This window comes from Heptranchias perlo, chromosome 13 (assembly GCF_035084215.1).
Source record: "Heptranchias perlo isolate sHepPer1 chromosome 13, sHepPer1.hap1, whole genome shotgun sequence".
NCBI classification, from domain to species: domain Eukaryota; kingdom Metazoa; phylum Chordata; class Chondrichthyes; order Hexanchiformes; family Hexanchidae; genus Heptranchias; species Heptranchias perlo.
Genome location: NC_090337.1, coordinates 24,977,708 through 25,002,247, shown reverse-complemented (window position 1 = coordinate 25,002,247; position 24,540 = coordinate 24,977,708). Strand labels below are relative to the sequence as shown.

Here is a 24,540-nt window from a genome sequence, read left to right as displayed (position 1 = left end):
ATGTCGGTCGGATCAGCATCGCCCACTGTGAGAGACAGATTATAATACTTACCTCGGTCCATTTTAATTTTTTTCTCAATTCAGCACTGTGATATCAGCACACCTTCCTTCGTACCGATAGACTCTGTGGGAATGAAAGCCACGCCCACAGAATCTGTCAAGAAGAGAAGTCACGCCCACAAGCAGGCAAGTAAAACTCATTCATTTAAAGTGAAATTCTTTGGGCCCGATGTTACCAGGGCTGCGGGTTCTCGGCGGGGGGGCTATCGGGTGCGTGGGTAACGCGTCCGGTGAAATCATTCAGCTCCCCGCGCGATCGTAGCATAATTGGATTCACTTACCTGGTCTTCCGGGTTTCCCATTGCTGATCTGCGCTTCGGGCGGGCTGCGCATGTGCAGTAAGATCTGTCAGCTGGAGGAGCTCTATTTAAAGGGGCAGTCCTCCACTGACAGATGCTGCAACAAATAGAAAAAAATTACAGCATGGAGCAGCCCAGGGGGAAGGCTGCTCCCAGTTTAATGATGCCTCACTCCAGGTATCAATACATGGGGTGAGGAGGAGGGGGAGGACAGAGATCTTCCTCCCGGCGGGCAGGAGGAAGCGGCCTGCCTCTGCCACCAGGAAGGCCTGGCTCGAGGTGGCAGAGGAGGTCACCTGCACCACCAACATATCGCCCACCAGCATACAGTGCAGGAGGCGCTCCAATGACCTCAGTAGGTCAGCCAAAGTGATTACACTTACTCTTTCCCCTACACTCCGTCTGCCACATCACCGCCCCACCCCACATCTCCTTCTGCACTGCCAACATTACTCTGTCACATCACCCCTCACACCCACTCAAAGCTCATCCTCATCTTACCTGCACCTACTCACCTCGCCAGTACTCATCCCGCCACTACCACTCAACCCAATCCTCATACAATCTCATGGCTCTATCTCATACTCACCCTCTCGTGCATCTCTTTCATGGCCAGCCTCACTCAACCTGCCAATACCTGTGCTGCAGCCACAGGGCATGCATCACATATGTGCAGTAGGCAGCGTAAGGCAAACGTGTCGTGAGCATGAAGGGGATGCACAAGGGTGTTTGAGGGTTTGTCATGGTTGTTACTTATATTGAATTTCTGAACAACTCACATTGCATATTATATTGGCACCACTACTGCCATGTCTTCGTGAATCTTGTCTGGTCTGTGCAATAATGCCCTTTCCTGAGGATCACAATGAAGACCCACAACTGATGCCACCCATTGTGTTACTGCAGAGTGGGTGTAGGTGTATTTGCAGGGCTCTTTTGTGCAGACGGCTGAGAGACGTCGGCGATGTCCCCGGTTGCACCCTGGAAGGATGCGGAGGAGAGGTTGTTGAGGGCAGTGGTGACTTTGACAGCGACAGGTAAGAAGATGGTGCTCGGGCCAGCCAGGAGCAGCTTGGCATGAAGGAGGCTGCAGATGTCCACGACTACATGCCGAGTGACTCTGAGCCTCCGTGTGCACTGCTGCGCAGAGAGGTCCAGGAAGCTGAGCCTCGGTCTGTGGACCCTGTGGCGAGGGTAGTGCCCTCTGCGACGCATCTCTCTCTGCGGTAGCCCTCCCTCCTGCTGTACAGGTGGATGTGTCACAGCACTTTGTTGTGGAGCTCCATGTGTCAGAGGTGGATGGCGATCCTGGTGAGGCTGGTGATGCTGTTCGCCCTCCGAGGAGGTCATGACTGCAGCTACGGCGGCCCCCATCCGGAAGATGTACATCTGAGGGGGTCCGCAAGGTAGGTACATGTCTCTGGACCCCGGGGTAAGTGTGCAAGTTGGTGACTTTGACCGTCAGGAGGAGGGTGGTGGAGGCCAAACTTTGTCCCAAGTGACAGAGTGGCCTCCTGCCACAGGCTGACAGCTGCAACAGGTCCATTTGAACTGGGAGTGTTTCCCCCAGTGTGGGAAACAGTCCCAGTTTGCTCTAAAATCCCACCCCTCCTCACATAATCCCTTAATCAGGTCAGTTAATGACCTGAACAAGCCAAATAAATAGCTTCAAGTGGCATCCCGCTGGCTTTAATTGCCTGCGGGATTCCCACCAGCGGGGGCTGTGCGCGCACGCCGGCGTGGCAGTGGGGAACGCGGAAGTGCGCGGGTTCGAGGCGGGCTCCAGTCCCGCTCCGGGATTTCCCGATTTTCGGGGTCCCCCCGCCAGGAACGCACCCCATAGCGGGTGCTAAAATGCTGCCCTTTATGTTAGTGTAAATAAAAATTTAACATACCTTATTATAAAAAGCCAAGCAAATGATTTAATTTAATGAAACTTTCAGAAGTTAAAAGTAAACTTAAAATAAAATCAAAAAATATTAAAATAAGAGCAACTTGACGTTCCACGTTTTCAAAATTTAATTTTTTGTTGTTTTGCAGTCATTAAAAGTCATCGGGCTTTTAAAAAGTAGTGTATGGCTGGTATTTTCCAGCGTACCTTTTGGTGGCGTTAGTCTCTTCACTCCAGCTCGGCAGATGGGTAAGTTCACGAATTTTTAATGATTCTATTGATTGTAGTATAGTTGGCCCTTTAATTCGGACCTGTCAAACCTCCGACAAACCTATGGCAGCAAATTCGCGATTTCGGGGTTTTACTGTGCGTGTGCACATTCGTGAACTTGCACAATTGATTCGCTGGTGGTTGGAGAGGACGCCATTATGGGATGGCATCCTCAGGTGAGTAATTTCTGGTCCAGTAAATATTGGCACAGGCTACCAGTCATCCACATGGGTAATACAGGTGGCAACTAATGCACATCAACATAGGATGTATGTCGTATTTTTCTATTCGTTCATGGGATGTGGGTGTCTCTGACAAGGCCAGCGTTTATTCCCATCCCTAATTGCCCTTGAGAAGGGGGTAGTGAGCTGCCTTCTTGAACCGCTGCAGTCCGTGTGGTGAAGGTTCTCCCACAGTGCTGTTCGGTAGGGAGTTCCAGGATTTTGACCCAGCGACGATGAAGGAACGGCGATATATTTCCAAGTCGGGATGGTGTGTGACTTGGAGGGGAACGTGCAGGTGGTGGTGTTCCCATGTGCCTGCTGCCCTTGTCCTTCTAGGTGGTAGAGGTCGTGGGTTTGAGAGGTGCTGTTGAAGAAGCCTTGGCGAGTTTCTGCAGTGCATCCTGTGGATGGTACACACTGCAGCTACTGTGCGCCGGTGGCGGAGAGAGTGACTGTTTAGGATGATGGATGGGGTGCCAATCAAGTGGGCTGCTTTGTCCTGGATGGTGTTGAGCTTCTTGTGTTGTTGGAGCTGCACTCATCCAGGCAAGTGGAGAGTATTCCATCACACTCCTGACTTGTGCCTTGTAGATGGTGGAAAGGCTTTGGGGAGTCAGGAGGTGAGTCACTCGCCACAGAATACCCAGCCTCTGACCTGCACTAGTAGCCACATTATTTATGTGGCTGGTCCGGTTAAGTTTCTGGTAAATGGTGACCCCCAGGATGTTGATGGTGGGGGATTCGGCAATGGTAATGCCTTTGAATGTCAAGGGGAGGTGGTTAGACTCTCTCTTGTTGGAGATGGTCGTTGCCTGGCACTTGTCTGGCGCGAATGTTGCTTGCCACTTATCAGCCCAAGCCTGGATGTTGTCCAGGTCTTGCTGCATGCGGGCACGGACTGCTTCATTATGTGAGGGGTTGCGAATGGAACTGAACACTGCAATCATCAGCGAACATCCCCATTTCTAACCTTCTGATGGAGGGAAGGTCATTGATGAAGCAGCTGAAGATGGTTGGGCCTAGGACACTGCCCTGAGGAACTCCTGCAGCAATGTCCTGGGGCTGAAATGATTGGCCTCCAACAACCACAATGCCTCTATTTATGAAGCCCAGGACCCCTTTTTGCTTTTTTAACAGCCTTCCCATCTTGTCCTGCCACCGTCAAAGGTTTGTGTGCATACAGCTTCCTCTGGGCTGCTCTCAGCAAAAATTGCCTTTCTCTTGAAATTTTCTGTATATCTGTAAATGGAATTGAAAATTATATGTGCTGATTAAAAAATGATTTGGTTCAGGGTAAAATGATCAAAGAACTATTAACTTTTGTGAATTTACAGGAACAAACAGTTAACCGTAAAGTAATTTAAAGAAGGAGCAGTTGGAGTATGACACAGGATAAAATAATCAAAGCACTATGAACTTTTGTCAGATTTATTGTAACTGACATGGTTAACTGTAAAGTAATTTAAAGGCAGATTATGATCAGATGTTTACTGTGGAACCCCTGTGGACTCGAGCCCATTGTTTCTATTTCCTTGTATGGCTTGGTTTCAAATTTTTTTTGATAACACTCCTGTGAAGCACCTTGAGACATTTTACTATGTTAAAGATGCTACATAAATGCAAGTTATTGTTGTGAATTCCAGATTTATTCCTGTATTTTCTTGGTACTTTTGCTGCTCATTTCCCTGATATACACACACAAGTGAGGTTGCACCGAACAGTAAAGAAACAATTGCATTTTGGTTTGAAGAACTTCTTTGAAGGTCTAGTGGGTAAAGGGGCTGCCTAATGTAGTGTTACAGCGCAGAAGGTCCCAGGTTAGATTTTAGTTGGAAAAAGTTTCTGTCACCTGATGCATCTGTCACGGGCACCATCAACAGCAATCTGAACACAATATTGAGGTTCGGATAAAGGTCTTTCTTTGTAAATATTATCAAGTGGTGTTGAAGAATGATTTACTGGAAAAGTGTCAATGGCTGCACGAATTTCAAATGCCATGTCGGTCGGATCAGTATCGCCCACTGTGAGAGACAGGTTATTCCATCGCTCTTCTAGGAAATCTTCTTTGGTAACCTTGTTCATTTCTTCAGTGGTACACAGAAAACCAAATAGGGAAACATTCAACTTGACTAAACTGTTTGGTGAGGATGGACAATGTCGATTACAGGAAGAAAGAAGTCCCTTCGGAACCTGCCTTAGGATGTTTTTGCGGCGGCGTCTTATGCCTCATGGTCCAAGATGCACCTTTTCTGTCTTTATCTTTTCCTGAGGGAGTTTATTGCTCCCAGCTGTTCTGTTATTTCTCATGCATCAATGTTTACAGAAGGGGAATCATATTCTTCCCACCAGTATTCCTGCACACCAGAACTTTGGGAAATAGCATGCAGGACTGTCACTCTCCCAAATGACGATTAAAATGAAGTGCTCACCCATTTGAGATGGGCACTTCTACTACCGCTGGTAAGGGAAGGATGCCAGGCAGGCAAGGCTATACAAGTGGTGCTCTACTACTACTGGTCCTGCCCACTGGAAAATGCATGGAGTGCATTTCCGGTGGGGTGGGACATCCACTCCAGTGATTTTCCTCACCTGGCTGAAAATCTAAGCTTTTGTGTCCTCTGATTCTCCCAGTTTTCACACATATGCGGATCATATCTGTTATCATAATCTTAAAAAAAAGTGAGATATTAATCCAGAAATCATGAACCAGCTAGTCCGCCATCTCTTGTGGGGATGATTCGTGTTTCGACATATAAGGCTGCATTTCCCTCTGAGGCAGTTTTGCCACTGACGGGTGGGTTTGGGTGGGACAAAGATCTCCCAATCTGCTGAATTTCCACTTTTGTTTGCATTTGTGTAAATGTTATTCTGAGTAAGGTATATGATTTAGGATGTATGATATAAAATGCAAGGTTAGATAGGGATTCTGGGACTCATGAGAGCAGGGAGAAATGTCGCAGAACCTTTCCTCAGGAAAATCCACAATGAGGTGGATTACAAATAGACTAGGGAAGGATTATGCTTGATGGGCAGAATGGGTTTTTTTATGATCTTAAGCGAGTTTGCAAATTCCCTTTCCAGCAGCATATGATAACACAGAAACCACTTTGATGAGTCGTTGAAATTTTGTAATTGTTTTTGTTGAGACATTGGAAAATTGTTTCTATCATCTGCATATTCTCAGCTTTATTTTCCAGTGGTTTGCTGCCCGTACAGAATGAATAAAAGTCTATTTTCAAACGTCAGTGGCTTCTTTCAGGTCATTAAGTCCATTAAAATCACAGAAGGTGACCATTTGGCCCTTCGTGCCTGTGCCGGCTCTTTGAAAGAGCTCTCCAATTAATCCCATTCCCATGCTCTTTCTGCATAGCTCTAACTATTTTCCCTACAAGTATTTATCCAATTCCCTTTTGAAAGTTATTGTTTCTGCTTCCACCACCCTCTTAGGCAGTGCATTCCAGATCATTATAACTCTTTGCGTAAAAAAAACTTTCCTCATCATGTTGCCTCTGGTTCTTTTGCCAATCACCTTAAATCTGTGTCCTCTGGTTACCGACCCTTCTGCTATTGGTAACAGTTTCTCCTTATTTACTCTATCAAACCTGTTCATGATTTTGAACCCCCCTATTAAATCTCCTCTTAACCTTCTCTGCTCTAAGGAGAACAAGCCCAGCTTCTCCAGTCTCTCCACATAACTGAAGTCCCTCATTTCTGGTACTATTCTAGTAAATCTTTTCTGCACCCTCTCTAAGGCCTTGACACCCTTCCTAAAGTGTGGTGGCCAGAATTGAACACAATACTCCAGCCGAGGCCTCACCAGTGTTTTATAAAAGTTCAGCATAACTTCCTTACATTTGTACTCTATGCCTCTATTAATAAAGCCCAGGATCCCATATGTTTTTTTACCAGCCTTCTCAACTTGTCTTGCTGCCTTCAAAGATTTGTGTTCATATACCCCCAGATCTCTCTGTTCCTGTACCGTCTTTAAAATTGTACCATTTAGTTTATATTGTCTCTCCTCATTCTTCCTACCAAAATGTATTACTTCTCTGCATTAAATTTCATCTGCCATGTATCTGCCCATTTCACCAGTCTGTCAACGTCCTCCTGAAGTCTGCTACTGTCTTTCACGTTGTTTACTACATTCCTGAGTTTCGTGTCATCTGAAAACTTTGAAATTATACCCTCTATACCCAAGGTTCAGGTCATTAATATATATCAAAAAGAGCAGTGGTCCTAATTCCGATCCCTGAGGCACATCACTGTATACTTCCCTCCAGTCAGTAAAACAACCGTTCACCATTACGCTCTGCTTTCTGTCCCTTAGCCAATTTTATATCCACGCTGCCACTGTCCCTTTAATCCCATGGGCTTTAATTTTGCTAACAAGTCTATTATGTGGTACTTTATCAAATGCCTTTTGAAAGTCCATATACACATCAACCGCACTACCCTCATCAACCCTTTCCGTTACTTCATCAAAAAACCCAATCAAGTTAGTCAAACACAATTTTCCTTTAACAAATCCTTGCTGACTGGCCTGTAATTGCTGGATTTATCCCTCTCCACTTTTTAAAATAGAGGTGTAACATTTGCAATCCTCCAGTCCTCTGGCATATTTATTGAAGATGAATTTTGATTGGCTTATTTTTCTTCTCTCAATATTTTTGCCAGTGGAATTATTTGTGTTTTCATGTAAAATATTTGTACTTATTTTTATCAAACAAGGATGAAAATCCATCTACACAGCTTTTCCCAGAGGTCTCTTCTCTCTCCTCGTGCCCCCATGTTCATGCGTAAAACAGCTGTGAAGAGGGATGATATGTTAGAAGGATCATCAAATGAAGCCATATGGGTTGAGCTAAAGAACAAAAAAGGGGCAATCACACTGCTGGAAGTGTTCTATAGACCTCCAAACAGTTAGAGGGAGACAGAAGAGCAAATATGTAGGCAAATTTCTGAGAAGTGCAAAAACAATAGGGCAGTAATAGGAGATTTCAACTGCCCTTGTATTAACTGGGATATAATCAGTGTAAAAAGTATGGAGGGTGCAGAATTCTTAAATTGCATTCAGGAGAAATGTTTTAGCCAGTACGTAACAAGCCCAACAAGGCGGGGGGTGGGGGCCAGTACTGGATTTAGTTTTAGGGAATGAAGCTGGGCACGTGGAAGGAGTATCAGTGGGAGAGCATTTTGGTGGTAGTGATCATAATTCAGTTAGATTTAGCATAGTTATGGAAAAGGTCAGAGATAGACCAGGAGTAAAAGTTCTAAATTGGGGAAAGGCCAATTTTACTAAGCTGAGAAGTGATTTAGCAAAAGTGGACTGGAAACAGCTACTTGAAGGTAAATCAGTGTGAGAGCAGTAGGAGACATTCAAGGGGAAGATTCAAGGGGTTCAGAGTAAACATGTTCCCACAAAAAAAAGGGTGGGACTGCCAAATCTAGAGCCCCCTGGATGAGGCAAAAAAGGGAAGCTTATATCAGATACCGAGAGCTCAATACTGCAGAAAGCCTAGAGGAGTACAGAACGTGCAGGGGTGAAATTAAAAAGGAAATTAGGAAAGCAAAGAGAGGACATGAAAAAATACCGGCAAGTAAAATTAAGGAAAACTCAAAAATGTTTTATAAATACACAAGGAACAAGAGGATAACTAAGGAAAGAGTATGGTCTATTAGAGACCAAAAATGTAACCTGTGTGTGGAGGCGGAAGATGTGTTATGGTTCTTAATGAATACTTTGCATCTATCTTCACAAAGGAGGGGGATGATGCAGAGATTGTAGTTAAGGAGGAGGAGTGTGAAATATTGGATGGGATAAGCATAGTGAGAGAGGAAGTATTAAGGGGTTTAGCATCTTTGAAATTAGATAAATTGCCAGGCCTGGATGAAATGTATCCCAGGCTGTTAAAAAAGCAAGGGATGAAATAACGGAGGCTCTAACCATTATTTTCCAATCCTCTCCGGCTACAGGCGTGGTGCTGCAGGATTGGAGGACTGCTAACATTGTACTATTGTTTAGAAATGTTGAAAAGAATAGACCTAGTAATTATAGGTCAGTCAGTCTAACCTCGGTGGTGGGCAAATTATTGGAATCAATTCTGAGGGACAGTATAAACTGTCATTTAGAAAGGCATAGATTAATCAAGGACAGTCAATGTGGACTTGTTAGGGGAAGGTCGTGTCTGACTAACTTGATTGAATTTTTTGAGGTGGTAACAAGGAGTGTCGATGAGGGTAGTGCATTTGATGTGGTCTACATGGATTGTAGCAAGGCTTTTGACAAGGTCCCACATGGCAGACTGGTCAAAAAAGTAAAAGCCCATGGGAGCCAAGAGAAAGTGGCAAATTGGATCCAAAATTGGCTCAGTGGCAGGAAGCAAAGGGTAATTTATGACTGGAAGGCTGTTTCCAGAGGGGTCCCTTGCTTTTTGTGGTATATATTAATGATTCAGGTTTAAATGTAGGGAGCATGATTAAGAAGTTTGCAGATGATACAAAAATTGGCCGTGTGGTTGATAGTGAGGAGGAGTGTCGACTGCAGGAAGATATCAATGGACCAAGTGCTGGAAAGTCGGATTAAGCTGGGTAGCTCTTTTTCAACCGGCACAGATACGATGGGCTGAATAGCCTCCTTCTGTTCCATAAATTTTTCTATGTTTCTAAAAGGTTAGATGCCTGATGAAATATAGGTTTGCTATTTCAGTAGAAAAAGTTTAAACAAATAAATCCTAGAGGCATCCCCAACTTTTGGTACATGTATTTTCTGCCTATACATAAAGACTGCCCTTGCAAATCATGCTATGTGAATATCAGTTTCCCATTTGTCTACTGCTTTTAACAGAGGAATTAATGCAATTAAAGTATGTCATATGGTTAATGGGTTAGAAATCGAGGATTCTGAAGTTGTGGGGATTTTGAATATATAACTTGATTTCTGAGTTCCCACGCGGTATCTTAACTGCTATTCCAAGTGAACTATTTTCTTCTTTCATAAACTATCTCACACATCTCACCTGCTCTTTTGGACGGAGTGCTGCTCTGGAAGAAGTATTGAGTATTTTTTCATTTTATTGTAATATATTTTGCCTTAACTTATGACTTGAAATCCAACATTTCAGAAATACTTCATATAATATATTGTTTTCATTCCTCTACAGAGACTGGACTATTGACGCACTTCTAATGGTTTGCTGGTCTCAAAATGGCAACTTTTAGTCCAAAATTGTTTGATTATAGAATAGAAAAATGCATGGTCTGAACTGGCTAATTCTGACAGGATCTGAACAATACCGGCACATACACAATGGGTTGAATGACCTCCTCCTGTGCTGTAACTACCATGTAACTGTGTAATATTTGCACAGTATAATTTTAAGGCCTTTATGTTTCCAATTTTGCTGAATACTTCTGAATCCTTAAAAAATTAATATCCATAAATAGTAGAAAAGTAGAATCTATGAAAACACTTTTTTTAAGAGAACTCTTAACAGTGGCAAAAAACTTCTGAAAATGAAAGCAATGTATGATCAGGTGAGATGAATATATTACAGGGGAAAGTCCGCATGTATACGTGAATAAATAAACAATGTACATACATGGAAGATAAGTACCTAGTAAAAGGACATAATAAAAAAGTGTTTATCAAGCATTTGAAATACATAATTCATTATCCCACTTGCTCAAAACATTGTTTGTCTCTTCTCCCTGTAACAGTAATAGTTTTGGAAATGCTTTTTCAGGAAGATCTCATTCTTTAGCATTGCAATGGAAACTGATAGAAGAAAACCTAAACTTCTTTGTGTGTTTTTCCTACTGCTTCTGGTAAGATTGTTCATTTTTTGTTCAGTTCAAATTCTTAACTACTCAACTATTTTTGCTTTCACTAATATTCTAATCTCTTAAGCATTGTTCAGGTATATTTTAATATTTACTTTAATCTGCAACCTGGTTTTAAAATTAAGCTTCCTTGCAAGGCTTTGGATGGTTTATTGTTGGTGACTCATTTCCCTGCCTGTTGTGACTTGCTTTTTCCTCCTAGTAGGTGTTCACAAAGATGAGACCAGAACTGAGAGGAAATCCTTATCAGGAAAGGCCGAACAGGCTGGGGTGCTTTTCTCTAGAAAAGAGAAGGCAGAGGGGTAACCTGATAGAGGTCTATAAGATAATGATTTGATAGGGTAAACATATAGAAAATGTTTCCAATTGTGGGGGAGTCCAAAACTAGAGGTCATCAACATAAAATAGTTGTTAATAAATCCAATAGGGAATTCAAGAGAAACTTCTGAACCCAAAGAGTATTAAAAATGTGGAATGCACTGTCTACCTCTCTCTCCTCCTTTAAGACACTCATAAAATCTACTTCTTTGACTAAGCTTTTGGTCACCTATCCTACTATCTCCTTGTGTGGCTCAGTGTCAAATTTAGTTTGATAATCGCTCCCGTGAAGCACCTTGGGATATTTTGCTATGTTAAAGATACTGTATAAATGCAAGTTGTTACTGCTGAGGTAAATAGCATAGATGCATTTATGGGGAAGATAGATAAGCACATGAGGGAACAGAATAGAAGGGTTAGATGAAGTAAAGTGGGAGGAGGTTCATGTGGAGCATGAACGCTAGCTTAGACCAGTTGGGCCAGAAGGCCTGTTTCTGTGCTCTAGTTTCGATGTAACTCAATGTGTTTAGTTGTATAGGAACCCTGTTCTTTCTGCCCCCCCTGAGTTCGGGGAATCAAAACTAAATTAAATGCTTCAAACGTTTAAATGTAGTTCCAGCAATTGTACAGCCAGGCGAAGAAATCTAAGGTTAGCCTTTTCTCTGCAGCAGTGTCACTTTTGGAATATGACAGAGTGAGACTTCTGCCTACCTGACTGCAGCAGCGCTGACCCAAGCAAATTTTCCAAGATCAACTTAATCCAAATATTTTATCCGTGAATGAAGAAAACAAACTGTGGCTAAAAATCGATAGTGTTCTCCAGCACGAGCCCTGCTGAAGTTTGCTGGGCCAATGAGGGCACCTCATGACCATGGGACAGGCAAGAGCAAGTGCCACTTTGGGCATATCCCCAGCACCCATGTGCACATGGCAGCTAGAAACTCTGGTGTCTGCCTGTAGTGGGGGAGAAGGGAGTTGCACCCCTCGACCCTGACCATGGTCCCTTCGGCCCTCTTGGTAAGGGAGCCAGTTTGTAAAAGAATTTTTAAAAAATATATCCTTATCTTCAGGATTCCAGGCCACTTGCCTGGCCTGGACTTCACCAACGGATCTCAAATCTGTTCTTGTGGAGGTATATAAGCCCCACCTAACTGGGCGTACTGTCACCTACTGGTACACTGTTTCCCGACCGAGCCTGTGGAGCAGAAACTCTTGGCGTAGGGAGTCTCTGCCCTGGCTCCTTTGTCATTTGCCTTGTAAAAGGCAGATGGCGGTTCCACCCTTTACATTGCAAACAGGAAACTAACAGTAGGAACATCGGAACATAGGAACAGGAGTAGGCCATTCAGCCCCTCGTGCCTGCTCCACCATTTGATAAGATCATGGCTGATCTGTGATCTAACTCCATATACCTGCCTTTGGCCCATATCCCTTAATACCTTTGGTTGCCAAAAAGCTATCTATCTCAGAATTAAATTTATAAATTGAGCTAGTATCAACTGCCGTTTGCGGAAGAGCGTTCCAAACTTATACAACCCTTTGTGTGTAGAAATGTTTTCTAATCTCGCTCTTGAAAGGTCTGTCTCTAATTTTTAGACTGTGCCCCCTACTCCCAAAATCCCCAACCAGCGAAAATAGTTTCTCTCTATCCACCCTATCTGTTCCCCTTAATATCTTATAAACTCTGATCAGATCACCCCTTAACCTTCTAAACTCTAGACAATGCAACCCCAATTTGTGTAATCTCTCCTCGTAACTTAACCCTTGAAGTCCGGGGATCATTCTAGTAAACCTACGCTGCACTCCCTCCAAGGCCAACATGTCCTTCCGAAGGTGCGGTGCCCAGAACTGCTCACAGTACTCCAGGTGCGGTCCAACCAGGGTTTTGTATAGTTGCAGCATAACTTCTGCCCCCCTTGTACTCTAGTGCTCTAGATATAAAGGCCAACATTCCATTTGCCTTCTTGATTATTTTCTGCACCTGTTCATGACACTTCAATGATCTATGTACCTGAACCCCTAAGTCCCTTTGGACATCCACTGTTTTTAACTTTTTACCATTTAGAAAGTACCCTGTTCTATCCTTTTTTGATCCAAAGTGACCTCACATTTGTCGACATTGAATTATATTTGCCACAATTTTGCCCATTCACCTAATCTATCAATAACCCTTTGTAATTTTATGTTTTCATCTAAACTGCTTACAATGCACCAATCTTTGTGTCATCAGCAGAGTAATGGCAGAGATGCAGTGCAGTACAACTGGGTCTATGCCATTTTTGGGGCAGGAGGGAGGATTCTACTGGTTTCCTGCTGGGAAACTGATGGAGCTTACCTAGAATTTCAGAGCCATTATATGCATGTACCTAAAATATACCGGTTTCCTTTTACAGAACAGAGATGCAGCACTAAAAAGTCAAACTGCTCATGTCAACACTAATACAGTTGCTTATCTGAACACAACTACAGAACATGTTAATACGTCTTGCACTGTGAAACCTTCTTCAAACCATCCATCAATATCCTTACAAAACCCATTATATGTAGGAGCAAAGAAAAAAGAAAAAGCAGACAGAAGGATTGTTCTCTCTCCATCAGCAATGCTTTTAGGGAACACTGGCTGGAAAACAAGGAGGGAGAATCAAAGAATTGCAGAAAATACTGCACTGTTAAGTTTGGACTTACTTCCAGCATCTTCAGAGTTTACCACAAGGGCAGAAATCTCACCATTAGCAAACGCACCAATCCTCCATTCAAAATCACAGCAAAGAGAAAACGCAGTGTTGGAAAATACAATATATCCGCCGATTAAAAGAGTATTTACCATACAACGAAAGGACCTCAAATCAGCGAATAAAACTCTTTTTTTAATGTCAGAACAAATTAAACAAAGTTCAAACCGCAAACTTGAGCATAGAACTCTTTTATTAACGCCGCAAAGTGAAAACCAGACAACAGTGAATACAACTATCCCAACAACGATACAAACAACTACGCAAAGTGAAAACCAGACAACAGTTAATACAAATATCCCTACAATAACACAACCAACTACGCAAAGTGAAAACCAGACAACAGTGAATACAACAATCCCTACAACTATAGAACCAACTACGCAAAGTGAAAACCAGACAACAGTGAATACAACTTTCCCTCCAACAACACAACTAACTACACAAAGTGAAATCCAGACAACAGATAATACAACTTTCCCTCCAACAACAGAACCAACTACACAAAGTGAAAACCAGACAACAGTGAATACAAATTTCCTTACAACAACACAAGCAACTACGCAAAGTGAAAACCGGACAACAGTGAATACAACTTTCCCTACAACAACACAAGCAACTACGCAAAGTGAAAACCAGACAACAGTTAATACAACTTTCCCTACAACAACACAACCAACTACGCAAAGTGTAAACCAAACAACAGTTAATACAACTTTCCCTACAACAACACAACCAACGACGCAAAGTGAATACCAGACAACAGTTCATATAACTTTCCCTCCAACAACACAACCAATTACGCAAAGTGAAAACCAGACAACAGTGAACACAACTTTCCCTACAACAACACAACCAACGACGCAAAGTGAATACCAGACAACAGTTAATATAACTTTCCCTCCAACAACACAACCAATTACGCAAAGTGAAAACCAGACAACAGTTAATACAACTTTCCCTCCAACAACACAACCAACTACGCAAAGTGAAAACCAGACAACAGTTAATACAACTATCCCGACAACCATACAAACAACAACGCAAAGTGAAAACCAGACAACAGTTAATACAACTTTCCCTACAAGCATACAAACAACAACGCAAAGTGAAAACCAGACAACAGTTAATACAACTTTCCCTCAAACAACACAACCAACTACGCAAAGTGAAAACCAGACAACAGTTAATACAACTTTCCCTCCAACAACACAACCAACTACGCAAAGTGAAAACCAGACAACAGTTAATACAACTTTCCCTCCAACAACACAACCAACTACACAAAGTGAAAACCAGACAACAGTTAATACAACTATCCCGACAACCATACAAACAACAACGCAAAGTGAAAACCAGACAACAGTTAATACAACTTTCCCTACAAGCATACAAACAACAACGCAAAGTGAAAACCAGACAACAGTTAATACAACTTTCCCTCCAACAACACAACCAACTACGCAAAGTGAAAACCGGACAACAGTTAATACAACTTTCCCTCCAACAACACAACCAACTACGCAAAGTGAAAACCAGACAACAGTTAATACAACTTTCTCTCCAACAACACAACCAACTATGGAAAGTGAAAACCAGACAACAGTTAATACAACTTTCCCTCCAACAACACAACCAACTACGCAAAGTGAAAACCAGACAACAGTTAATACAACTTTCCCTACAAGCATACAAACAACAACGCAAAGTCAAAACCAGACAACAGTTAATACAACTTTCCCTCAAACAACACAACCAACTACGCAAAGTGAAAACCAGACAACAGTTAATACAACTTTCCCTCCAACAACACAACCAACTACGCAAAGTGAAAACCAGACAACAGTTAATACAACTTTCCCTCCAACAACACAACCAACTACACAAAGTGAAAACCAGACAACAGTTAATACAACTATCCCGACAACCATACAAACAACAACGCAAAGTGAAAACCAGACAACAGTTAATACAACTTTCCCTACAAGCATACAAACAACAACGCAAAGTGAAAACCAGACAACAGTTAATACAACTTTCCCTCCAACAACACAACCAACTACGCAAAGTGAAAACCGGACAACAGTTAATACAACTTTCCCTCCAACAACACAACCAACTACGCAAAGTGAAAACCAGACAACAGTTAATACAACTTTCTCTCCAACAACACAACCAACTATGGAAAGTGAAAACCAGACAACAGTTAATACAACTATCCCTCCAACAAGACAACCAACTACGCAAAGTGAAAACCAGACAACAGTTAATACAACTTTCCCTCCAACAACACAACCAACTACGCAAAGTGAAAACCAGACAACAGTTAATACAACTTTCCCTCCAACAACACAACCAACTATGGAAAGTGAAAACCAGACAACAGTTAATACAACTATCCCTCCAACAAGACAACCAACTACGCAAAGTGAAAACCAGACAGCAGTGAATACAACTTTCCCGACAACAACACAACCAACTACGCAAAGTAAAAACAAGACAACAGTGAATACAACTATCCCTACAACCATACAAACAACAACGCAAAGTGAAAACCAGACAACAGTTAATACAACTTTCCCTACAACAACACAACCAACTATGGAAAGTGAAAACCAGACAACAGTGAATACAACTATCCCTACAACCATACAAACAACAACGCAAAGTGAAAACCAGACAACAGTGAATACAACTATCCCTACAACCATACAAACAACAACGCAAAGTGAAAACCAGACAACAGTGAATACAACTTTCCCTACAACAACACAACCAATTACGCAAAGTGAAAACCAGACAACAGTTAATACAACTTTCTCTCCAACAACACAAGCAACTACCAAAAGTGAAAACCAGACAACAGTTAATACAACTTATCCTACAACCATACAAACAACTACACAAAGTGAAAACCAGACAGCAGTTAATACAACTATCCCAACAACCATACAAACAACAACGCAAAGTGAAAACCAGACAACAGTTAATACAACTTACCCTCCAACAACACAACCAACTACGCAAAGTGAAAACCGGACAACAGTTAATACAACTTTCCCTACAACAACACAACCAAATACTCAAAGTGAAAACCAGACAACAGTTAATACAACTATCCCTACAACCATACAAACAATTATGCAAAGTGAAAGCCAGACAACAGTGAATACAACTTTCACTACAACAAGACAACCGACTACGCAAAGTGAAAACCAGACAACAGTGAATACAACTTTCCCTCCAACAACACAACTAACTACACAAAGTGAAATCCAGACAACAGATAATACAACTTTCCCTCCAACAACAGAACCAACTACGCAAAGTGAAAACCAGACAACAGTGAATACAACTTTCCCTCCAACAACACAACCAACTACGCAAAGTGAAAACCAGACAACAGTGAATACAACTTTCCCTACAACAACACAAGCAAATACGCAAAGTGAAAACCAGACAACAGTGAATACAACTTTCCCTCCAACAACAGAATCAACTACGCAAAGTGAAAACCAGACAACAGTTAATACAACTTTCCCGCCAACAACACAACCAACTACGCAAAGTGAAAACCAGACAACAGTTAATACAACTTTCCCTACAACAAGACAACCAACTACGCAAAGTGAAAACCAGACAACAGTTAATACAACTTTCCCTACAACAAGACAACCAACGACGCAAAGTGAATACCAGACAACAGTTCATATAACTTTCCCTCCAACAACACAACCAATTACACAAAATGAAAACCAGACAACAGTGAACACAACTTTCCCTACAACAACACAACCAACGACGCAAAGTGAATACCAGACAACAGTTAATATAACTTTCCCTCCAACAACACAACCAATTACGCAAAGTGAAAACCAGACAACAGTTAATACAACTTTCCCTCCAACAACACAACCAACCACGCAAAGTGAAAACCAGACAACAGTTAATACAACTTTCCCTCCAACAACACAACCAACTACACAAAGTGAAAACCAGACAACAGTTAATACAACTATCCCGACAACCATACAAACAACAACGCAAAGTGAAAACCAGACAACAGTTAATACAACTTTCCCTACAAGCATACAAACAACAACGCAAAGTGAAAACCAGACAACAGTTAATACAACTTTCCCTCAAACAACACAACCAACTACGCAAAGTGAAAACCGGACAACAGTTAATACAACTTTCCCTCCAACAACACAACCAACTACGCAAAGTGAAAACCAGACAACAGTTAATACAACTTTCTCTCCAACAACACAACCAACTATGGAAAGTGAAAACCAGACAACAGTTAATACAACTATCCCTCCAACAAGACAACCAACTACGCAAAGTGAAAACCAGACAACAGTTAATACAACTTTCCCTCCAACAACACAACCAACTACGCAAAGTGAAAACCAAACAACAGTTAATACAACTTTCACTCCAACAACACAACCAACTATGGAAAGTGAAAACCAGACAACAGTTAATACAACTATCCCTCCAACAAGACAACCAACTACGCAAAGTGAAAACCAGACAGCAGTGAATACAACTTTCCCGACAACAACACAACCAACTACGCAAAGTAAAAACAAGACAACAGTGAATACAACTATCCCTACAACCATACAAACAACAACGCAAAGTGAAAACCAGACAACAGTGAATACAACTATCCCTACAACCATACAACCAACTACGCAAAGTGAAAACCAGACAACAGTGAATACAACTTTCCCTACAACAACACAACCAACTACACAAAGTGAAAACCAGACAACAGTTAATACAACTTTCCCTACAACAACACAACCAATTACGCAAAGTGAAAACCAGACAACAGTTAATACAACTTTCTCTCCAACAACACAAGCAACTACCAAAAGTGAAAACCAGACAACAGTTAATACAACTTATCCTACAACCATACAAACAACTACACAAAGTGAAAACCAGACAGCAGTTAATACAACTATCCCAACAACCATACAAACAACAACGCAAAGTGAAAACCAGACAACAGTTAATACAACTTACCCTCCAACAACACAACCAACTACGCAAAGTGAAAACCGGACAACAGTTAATACAACTTTCCCTACAACAACACAACCAAATACTCAAAGTGAAAACCAGACAACAGTTAATACAACTATCCCTACAACCATACAAACAATTATGCAAAGTGAAAGCCAGACAACAGTGAATACAACTTTCACTACAACAAGACAACCAACTACGCAAAGTGAAAACCAGACAACAGTGAATACAACTTTCCCTCCAACAACACAACTAACTACACAAAGTGAAATCCAGACAACAGATAATACAACTTTCCCTCCAACAACAGAACCAACTACGCAAAGTGAAAACCAGACAACAGTGAATACAACTTTCCCTCCAACAACACAACCAGCTACGGAAAGTAAGAAGCAAACAACAGTTAATACAACTATCCCAACAACCATACAACCAACCACGCAAAGTGAAAACCAGACAACAGTGAATACAACTTTCCCTACAACAAGACAACCAACTACGCAAAGTGAAAACCAGACAACAGTGAATACAACTTTCCCTACAACAACACAAGCAACTACGCAAAGTGAAAACCAGACAACAGTGAATACAACTTTCCCTCCAACAACAGAATCAACTACGCAAAGTGAAAACCAGACAACAGTTAATACAACTTTCCCGCCAACAACACAACCAACTACGCAAAGTGAAAACCAGACAACAGTTAATACAACTTTCTCTCCAACAACACAACCAGCTACGCAAAGTGAAAACCAGACAACAGTTAATACAACTTTCCCTCCAACAACACAACCAACTACGCAAAGTGAAAACCAGACAACAGTTAATACAACTTTCCCTCCAACAACACAAGCAACTACGCAAAGTGAAAACCAGACAACAGTTAATACAACTTTCCCTCCAACAACACAAGCAACTACGCAAAGTGAAAACCAAACAACAGTTAATACAACTTTCCCTCCAACAACACAACCAACTACGCAAAGTGAAAACCAGACAACAGTTAATACAACTTTCCCTCCAACAACACAAGCAACTACGCAAAGTGAAAACCAAACAACAGTTAATACAACTTTCCCTCCAACAACACAACCAACTACGCAAAGTGAAAACCAGACAACAGTTAATACAACTTTCCCTCCAACAACACAAGCAACTACGCAAAGTGAAAACCAAACAACAGTTAATACAACTTTCCCTCCAACAACACAAGCAACTACGAAGAGTGAAAACCAAACAACAGTTAATACAACTTATCTTACAACCATACAAACAACTACACAAAGTGAAAACCAGACAACAGTTAATACAACTTTCCCTCCAACAACACAACCAGCTACGGAAAGTGAAAACCAGACAACAGTCAATACAACTCTCCCTCCAACAACACAACCAACTACACAAAGTGAAAACCAGACAACAGTGAATACAACTTTCCCGACAACAACACAACCAACTACGCAAAGTGAAATCCAGACAACAGTGAATGCAACTATCCCTACAACCATACAAACAATTACACAAAGTGAAAACCAGACAACAGTGAATACAAATTTCCCTACAACAACACAACCAACTACGAAAAGTGAAAACCAAACAACAGTTAATACAACTATCCCAACAACCATACAAACAACGCAAAGTGAAAACCAGACAACCGTGAATACAACTTTCCCCCCAACAACACAAACAACTCCACAAAGTGAAAACCAGACCACTCCTTCGCTTCTACCTTCAATATCAGCTTTTACCACTCAGATACAGAATGAGACATCACCAACTACAATAGACCCTGTACCATCAACACTACCAATAGGTATAGTAATGAATCTCAAATTGAGTGAGCGGTTTTCTCAAGTACATGCACTTTCTGCTTCAACTTTCCTACTCAATTTTTTTCTTTTTCCAAGAGAATAGCAATTTTGTGTTGCTGCTGGCAGTCTCTGGCTGTTTATTTTAATACAAAAAAACTTAGCATGATATTCAGATACTTTTTAACTTAACACCATGCATCAGCAAAAAAAAGGGGTGAATATGCTTTTTTCATTCCAATGTCTCTGCTGTTCATTTTAGCCCCTTTCAATCATTTAACATACACCTCCTGTGGCTAAAATCCCTTTCACATCCCTTTATCTTGATAACTCTGTAGAATGTTTCAATCTTTTTTTTTATTTGTTCATGGGATGTGGGCGTTGCTGGTGAGGCCAGCATTTATTGCCCATCCCTAATTGCCCTTGAGAAGGTGGTGGTGAGCCGCCTTCTTGAACTGCTGCAGTCCGTGTGGTGAAAGTTCTCCCACAGTGCTGTTAGGAAGGGAATACCAGGATTTTGACCCAGTGACGATGAAGGAACGGCGATATATTTCCAAGTCGGGATGGTGTGTGACTTGGAGGTGAACATGCAGGTGGTGTTGTTCCCATGTGCCTGCTGCCCTTGTCCTTCTAGGTGGTAGAGGTCGCAGGTTTGGGAGGTGCTGTCGAAGAAGCCTTGGCGAGTTGCTGCAATGCATCCTGTGGATGGTACACACTGCAGCCACAATGTGCCGGTGGTGAAGGGAGTGAATGTTTAGGGTGGTGGATGGAGTGCCAATCAAGCGGGCTGCTTTGTCCTGGATGGTGTCGAGCTTCTTGAGTGTTGTTGAAGCTGCACTCATCCAGGCAAGTGGAGAGTATTCCATCACGCTCCTGACTTGTGCCTTGTAGATGGTGGAAAGGCTTTGGGGAGTCAGGAGGTGAGTCACTTGCTGCAGAATACCCAGCCTCTGACCTGCTCTTGTAGCCACAGTATTTATATGGCTGGTCCAGTTCAGTTTCTGGTCAATGGTGACTCCCAGGATGTTGATGGTGGGGGATTTGGCAATGGTAATGTCATTGAATATCAAGGGGAGGTGGTTAGACTCTCTCTTGTTGGAGATGGTCATTGCCTGGCACTTGTCCGGCGTGAATGTTACGTGCTCCTTATCAGCCCAAGCCTGGATGTTGTCCAGGTCTTGCTGCATGCGGGCACGGACTGCTTCATTATCTGAGGAGTTGCGAATGGAACTGAACACTGTGCAATCATCAGCGAACATCCCCATTTTTGACCTTCTGATGGAGGGAAGGTCATTGATGAAGCAGCTGAAGGTGGTTGGGCCTCGGACACTGCCCTGAGGAACTCCTGCAGCAATGTCCTGGGGCTGAGATGATTGACCTCCAACAACCATTACCATCTTCCTTTGTGCTAGGTATGACTCCAGCCACTGGAGAGTTTTCCCCCTGATTCCCACTGACTTCAATTTTACGAGGGCTCCTTGGTGCCACATTCGGTCAAATGCTGCCTTGATGTCAAGGGCAGTCACTCTCACCTCACCTCTGGAATTCAGCTCTTTTGTCCATGTTTGGACCAAGGCTGTAATGAGGTCTGGAGCCGAGTGGTCCTGGCGGAACTCAAACTGAGCATTGGTGAGCAGTTTATTGGTGAGTAAGTGCCGCTTGATAGCACTGTCAACGACACCTTCCATCACTTTGCTGATGATTGAGAGTAGACTGATGAGGCGGTAATTGGCCAGATTGGATTTGTCCTGCTTTTTGTGGACAGGACATACCTGGGCAATTTTCCACATTGTCGGGTAGATGCCAATGTGGTAGCTGTACTGGAACGGTTTGGCTCGAGGCGTGGCTAGTTCTGGAGCACAAGTCTTCAGCACTACATCCGGGATGTTTTCGGGGCCCATAGCCTTTGCTATATCCAGTGCACTCAGCCGTTTGTTGATATCACGTGGAATGAATCGAATTGGCTGAAGACTGGCTTCTGTGATGGTGGGGATATCGGGAGGAGGCCGAGATGGATCATCCACTCGGCACTTCTGGCTGAAGATGGTTGCAAACACTTCATTCTTGTCTTTTGCACTCACGTGCTGGACTCCACCATCATTGAGGATGGAGATGTTTACAGAGCCTCCTCCTCCCGTTAGTCGTTTAATTGTCCACCACCATTCATGACTGGATGTGGCAGGACGGCAGAGCTTTGATCTGATCCGTTGTTTGTGGAATCGCTTAGCTTTGTCTGCAGCATGTTTCTTTCGCTGTTTAGCATGCATGTAGTCCTGAGTTGTAGCTCCACCAGGTTGGCACCTCATTTTTAGGTACGCCTGGTGCTGCTCATGGCATGCTCTTCTACACTCCCCATCGAACCAGGGTTGATCCCGTGGCTTGTTGGTAATGGTAGAGTGAGGATATGCCGGGCCATGAGGTTACAGATTGTGCTGCGATACAATTCTGCTGCTGCTGATGGCCCACCGCTCCTCCTGGATGCCCAGTTTTGAGTTGCTAGATCTGTTCTGAATCTATCCCATTTTGCATGGTGATAGTGCCACACAACACGTTGGATGGTGTCCTCAGTGTGAAGATGGGACTTCGTCTCCACGAGGACTGTGCTGTGATCACTCCTACCAATACTGTCTTGGACAGATGCATCTGCGACAGGTAGATTGGTGAGGACGAGGTCAAGAAGGTTTTTCCCTTGTGTTGGTTCGCTCACCACCTGCCGCAGGCCCAGTCTAGCAGCTGTGTCCTTCAGGGCTTGGCCAGCTCAGTCAATATTGGTGCTACCGAGCCACTCTTGGTGATGGACATTGAAGTCCCCCACACAGAGTACATTCTGTGCCCTTGCTACCCTCAGTACTTCCTCCAAGTGGTGCTCAACATGGAGGAGGACTGATTCATCAACTGAGAGAGGATGGTAGGTGGTAATCAGCAGGAGGTTTCCTTGTCCATGTTTGACCTGATGCCATGAGATTTCATGGGGTCAGGAGTCAATGTTGTGGACTGCCAGGGCCACTTCCACCTGACAGTATATCACTGTACCGCCACCTCTGGTTGGTCTGTCCTGCTGGTGGGACAGGACATACCCAGGGATGGTGATGGAAGAGCCTGGGACATTGGCTGAAAGGTATGATTCTGTGAGAATGGCTATGTCAGGCCGTTGCTTGACTAGCGTGTGGGACAGCTCTCCCAATTTTGGCACAAGTCCCCAGATGTTCATGAGGAGGACTTTGCAGGGTCGACTGGGCTTGGTTTGCATTTGTCTGTCTGGTGCCTCGTGGTCTGATGCTAGGTGGACCATCCGATTTTATTCTTATTGTGACTTTTTTTAGCGAGATTTTACAACTGAGTGGCTTGCTAGGCCATTTCAGAGGGCAATTAAGAATCAACCAAGTTGCTGTGGGTCTGGAGTCACATATAGGCCAGACTGGGTAAGGACAGCAGGTTTCCTTCCCTAAAGGACATTAGTGAACCAGATGGGTTTTTATGACAATCCGGTAATTTCATTTAATTTTATATAATTCATTGAATTAATTGAATTAAATTTTAATTAATTGAAATAAATTTTGTCAAGTAAGACCAAATTAATCAAATTTAGCAACCCCTCTGCTGAAATCACGACTCTTGGCAACTTCAGTTGTGTCATCAGCAATGGCTCCATTACACTTCTGCAGGACAGACTGGTGCTAATGCCGAGTACTTTACTGTCGTGTTTGATTCTGGACAATCAGATTATTCATCCTCCTACCATCCTGGTATTTGAATGAATCCCAAACCATTTTCCTCACACTAGCTCTAAATCACCTCAAATCTGCTCCAAAAAATTGCACCAGAATTCTAAAAAAAAAGCCATTCTTCCTTTAGGGCTGCTCGCCCGCTGTAATTAAATGGAGTTTCCACCTCAAACTCGACCCAAATTAAAACTGCCACTATACAAGCATGAGCAATGCAGCTGTATCCCTGAGGTGGATACATTGAATTACATAGAGTATTTTTTTATTCGTTCATGGGATATGGGCGTTGCTGGCGAGGCCAGCATTTACTGCCCATCCCTAATTGCCC

General features: G+C 42.8%; 1 protein-coding gene across 1 annotated transcript in view; it reads left to right on the top strand.

Moving 5' to 3' along the window:
• The window catches only part of LOC137331113 (mucin-2-like), a 75,710-nt gene that overhangs the window by 12,636 nt on the left and 38,534 nt on the right, over positions 1-24,540 (top strand). Inside the window, exons 3-6 of the mRNA XM_067994719.1 lie at positions 85-186; positions 2,400-2,499; positions 11,972-12,033; positions 13,295-20,523. Coding sequence (XP_067850820.1) covers positions 85-186; positions 2,400-2,499; positions 11,972-12,033; positions 13,295-20,523 — 7,493 coding nt within the window. The remainder of the gene's footprint in view (positions 1-84; positions 187-2,399; positions 2,500-11,971; positions 12,034-13,294; positions 20,524-24,540) is intronic.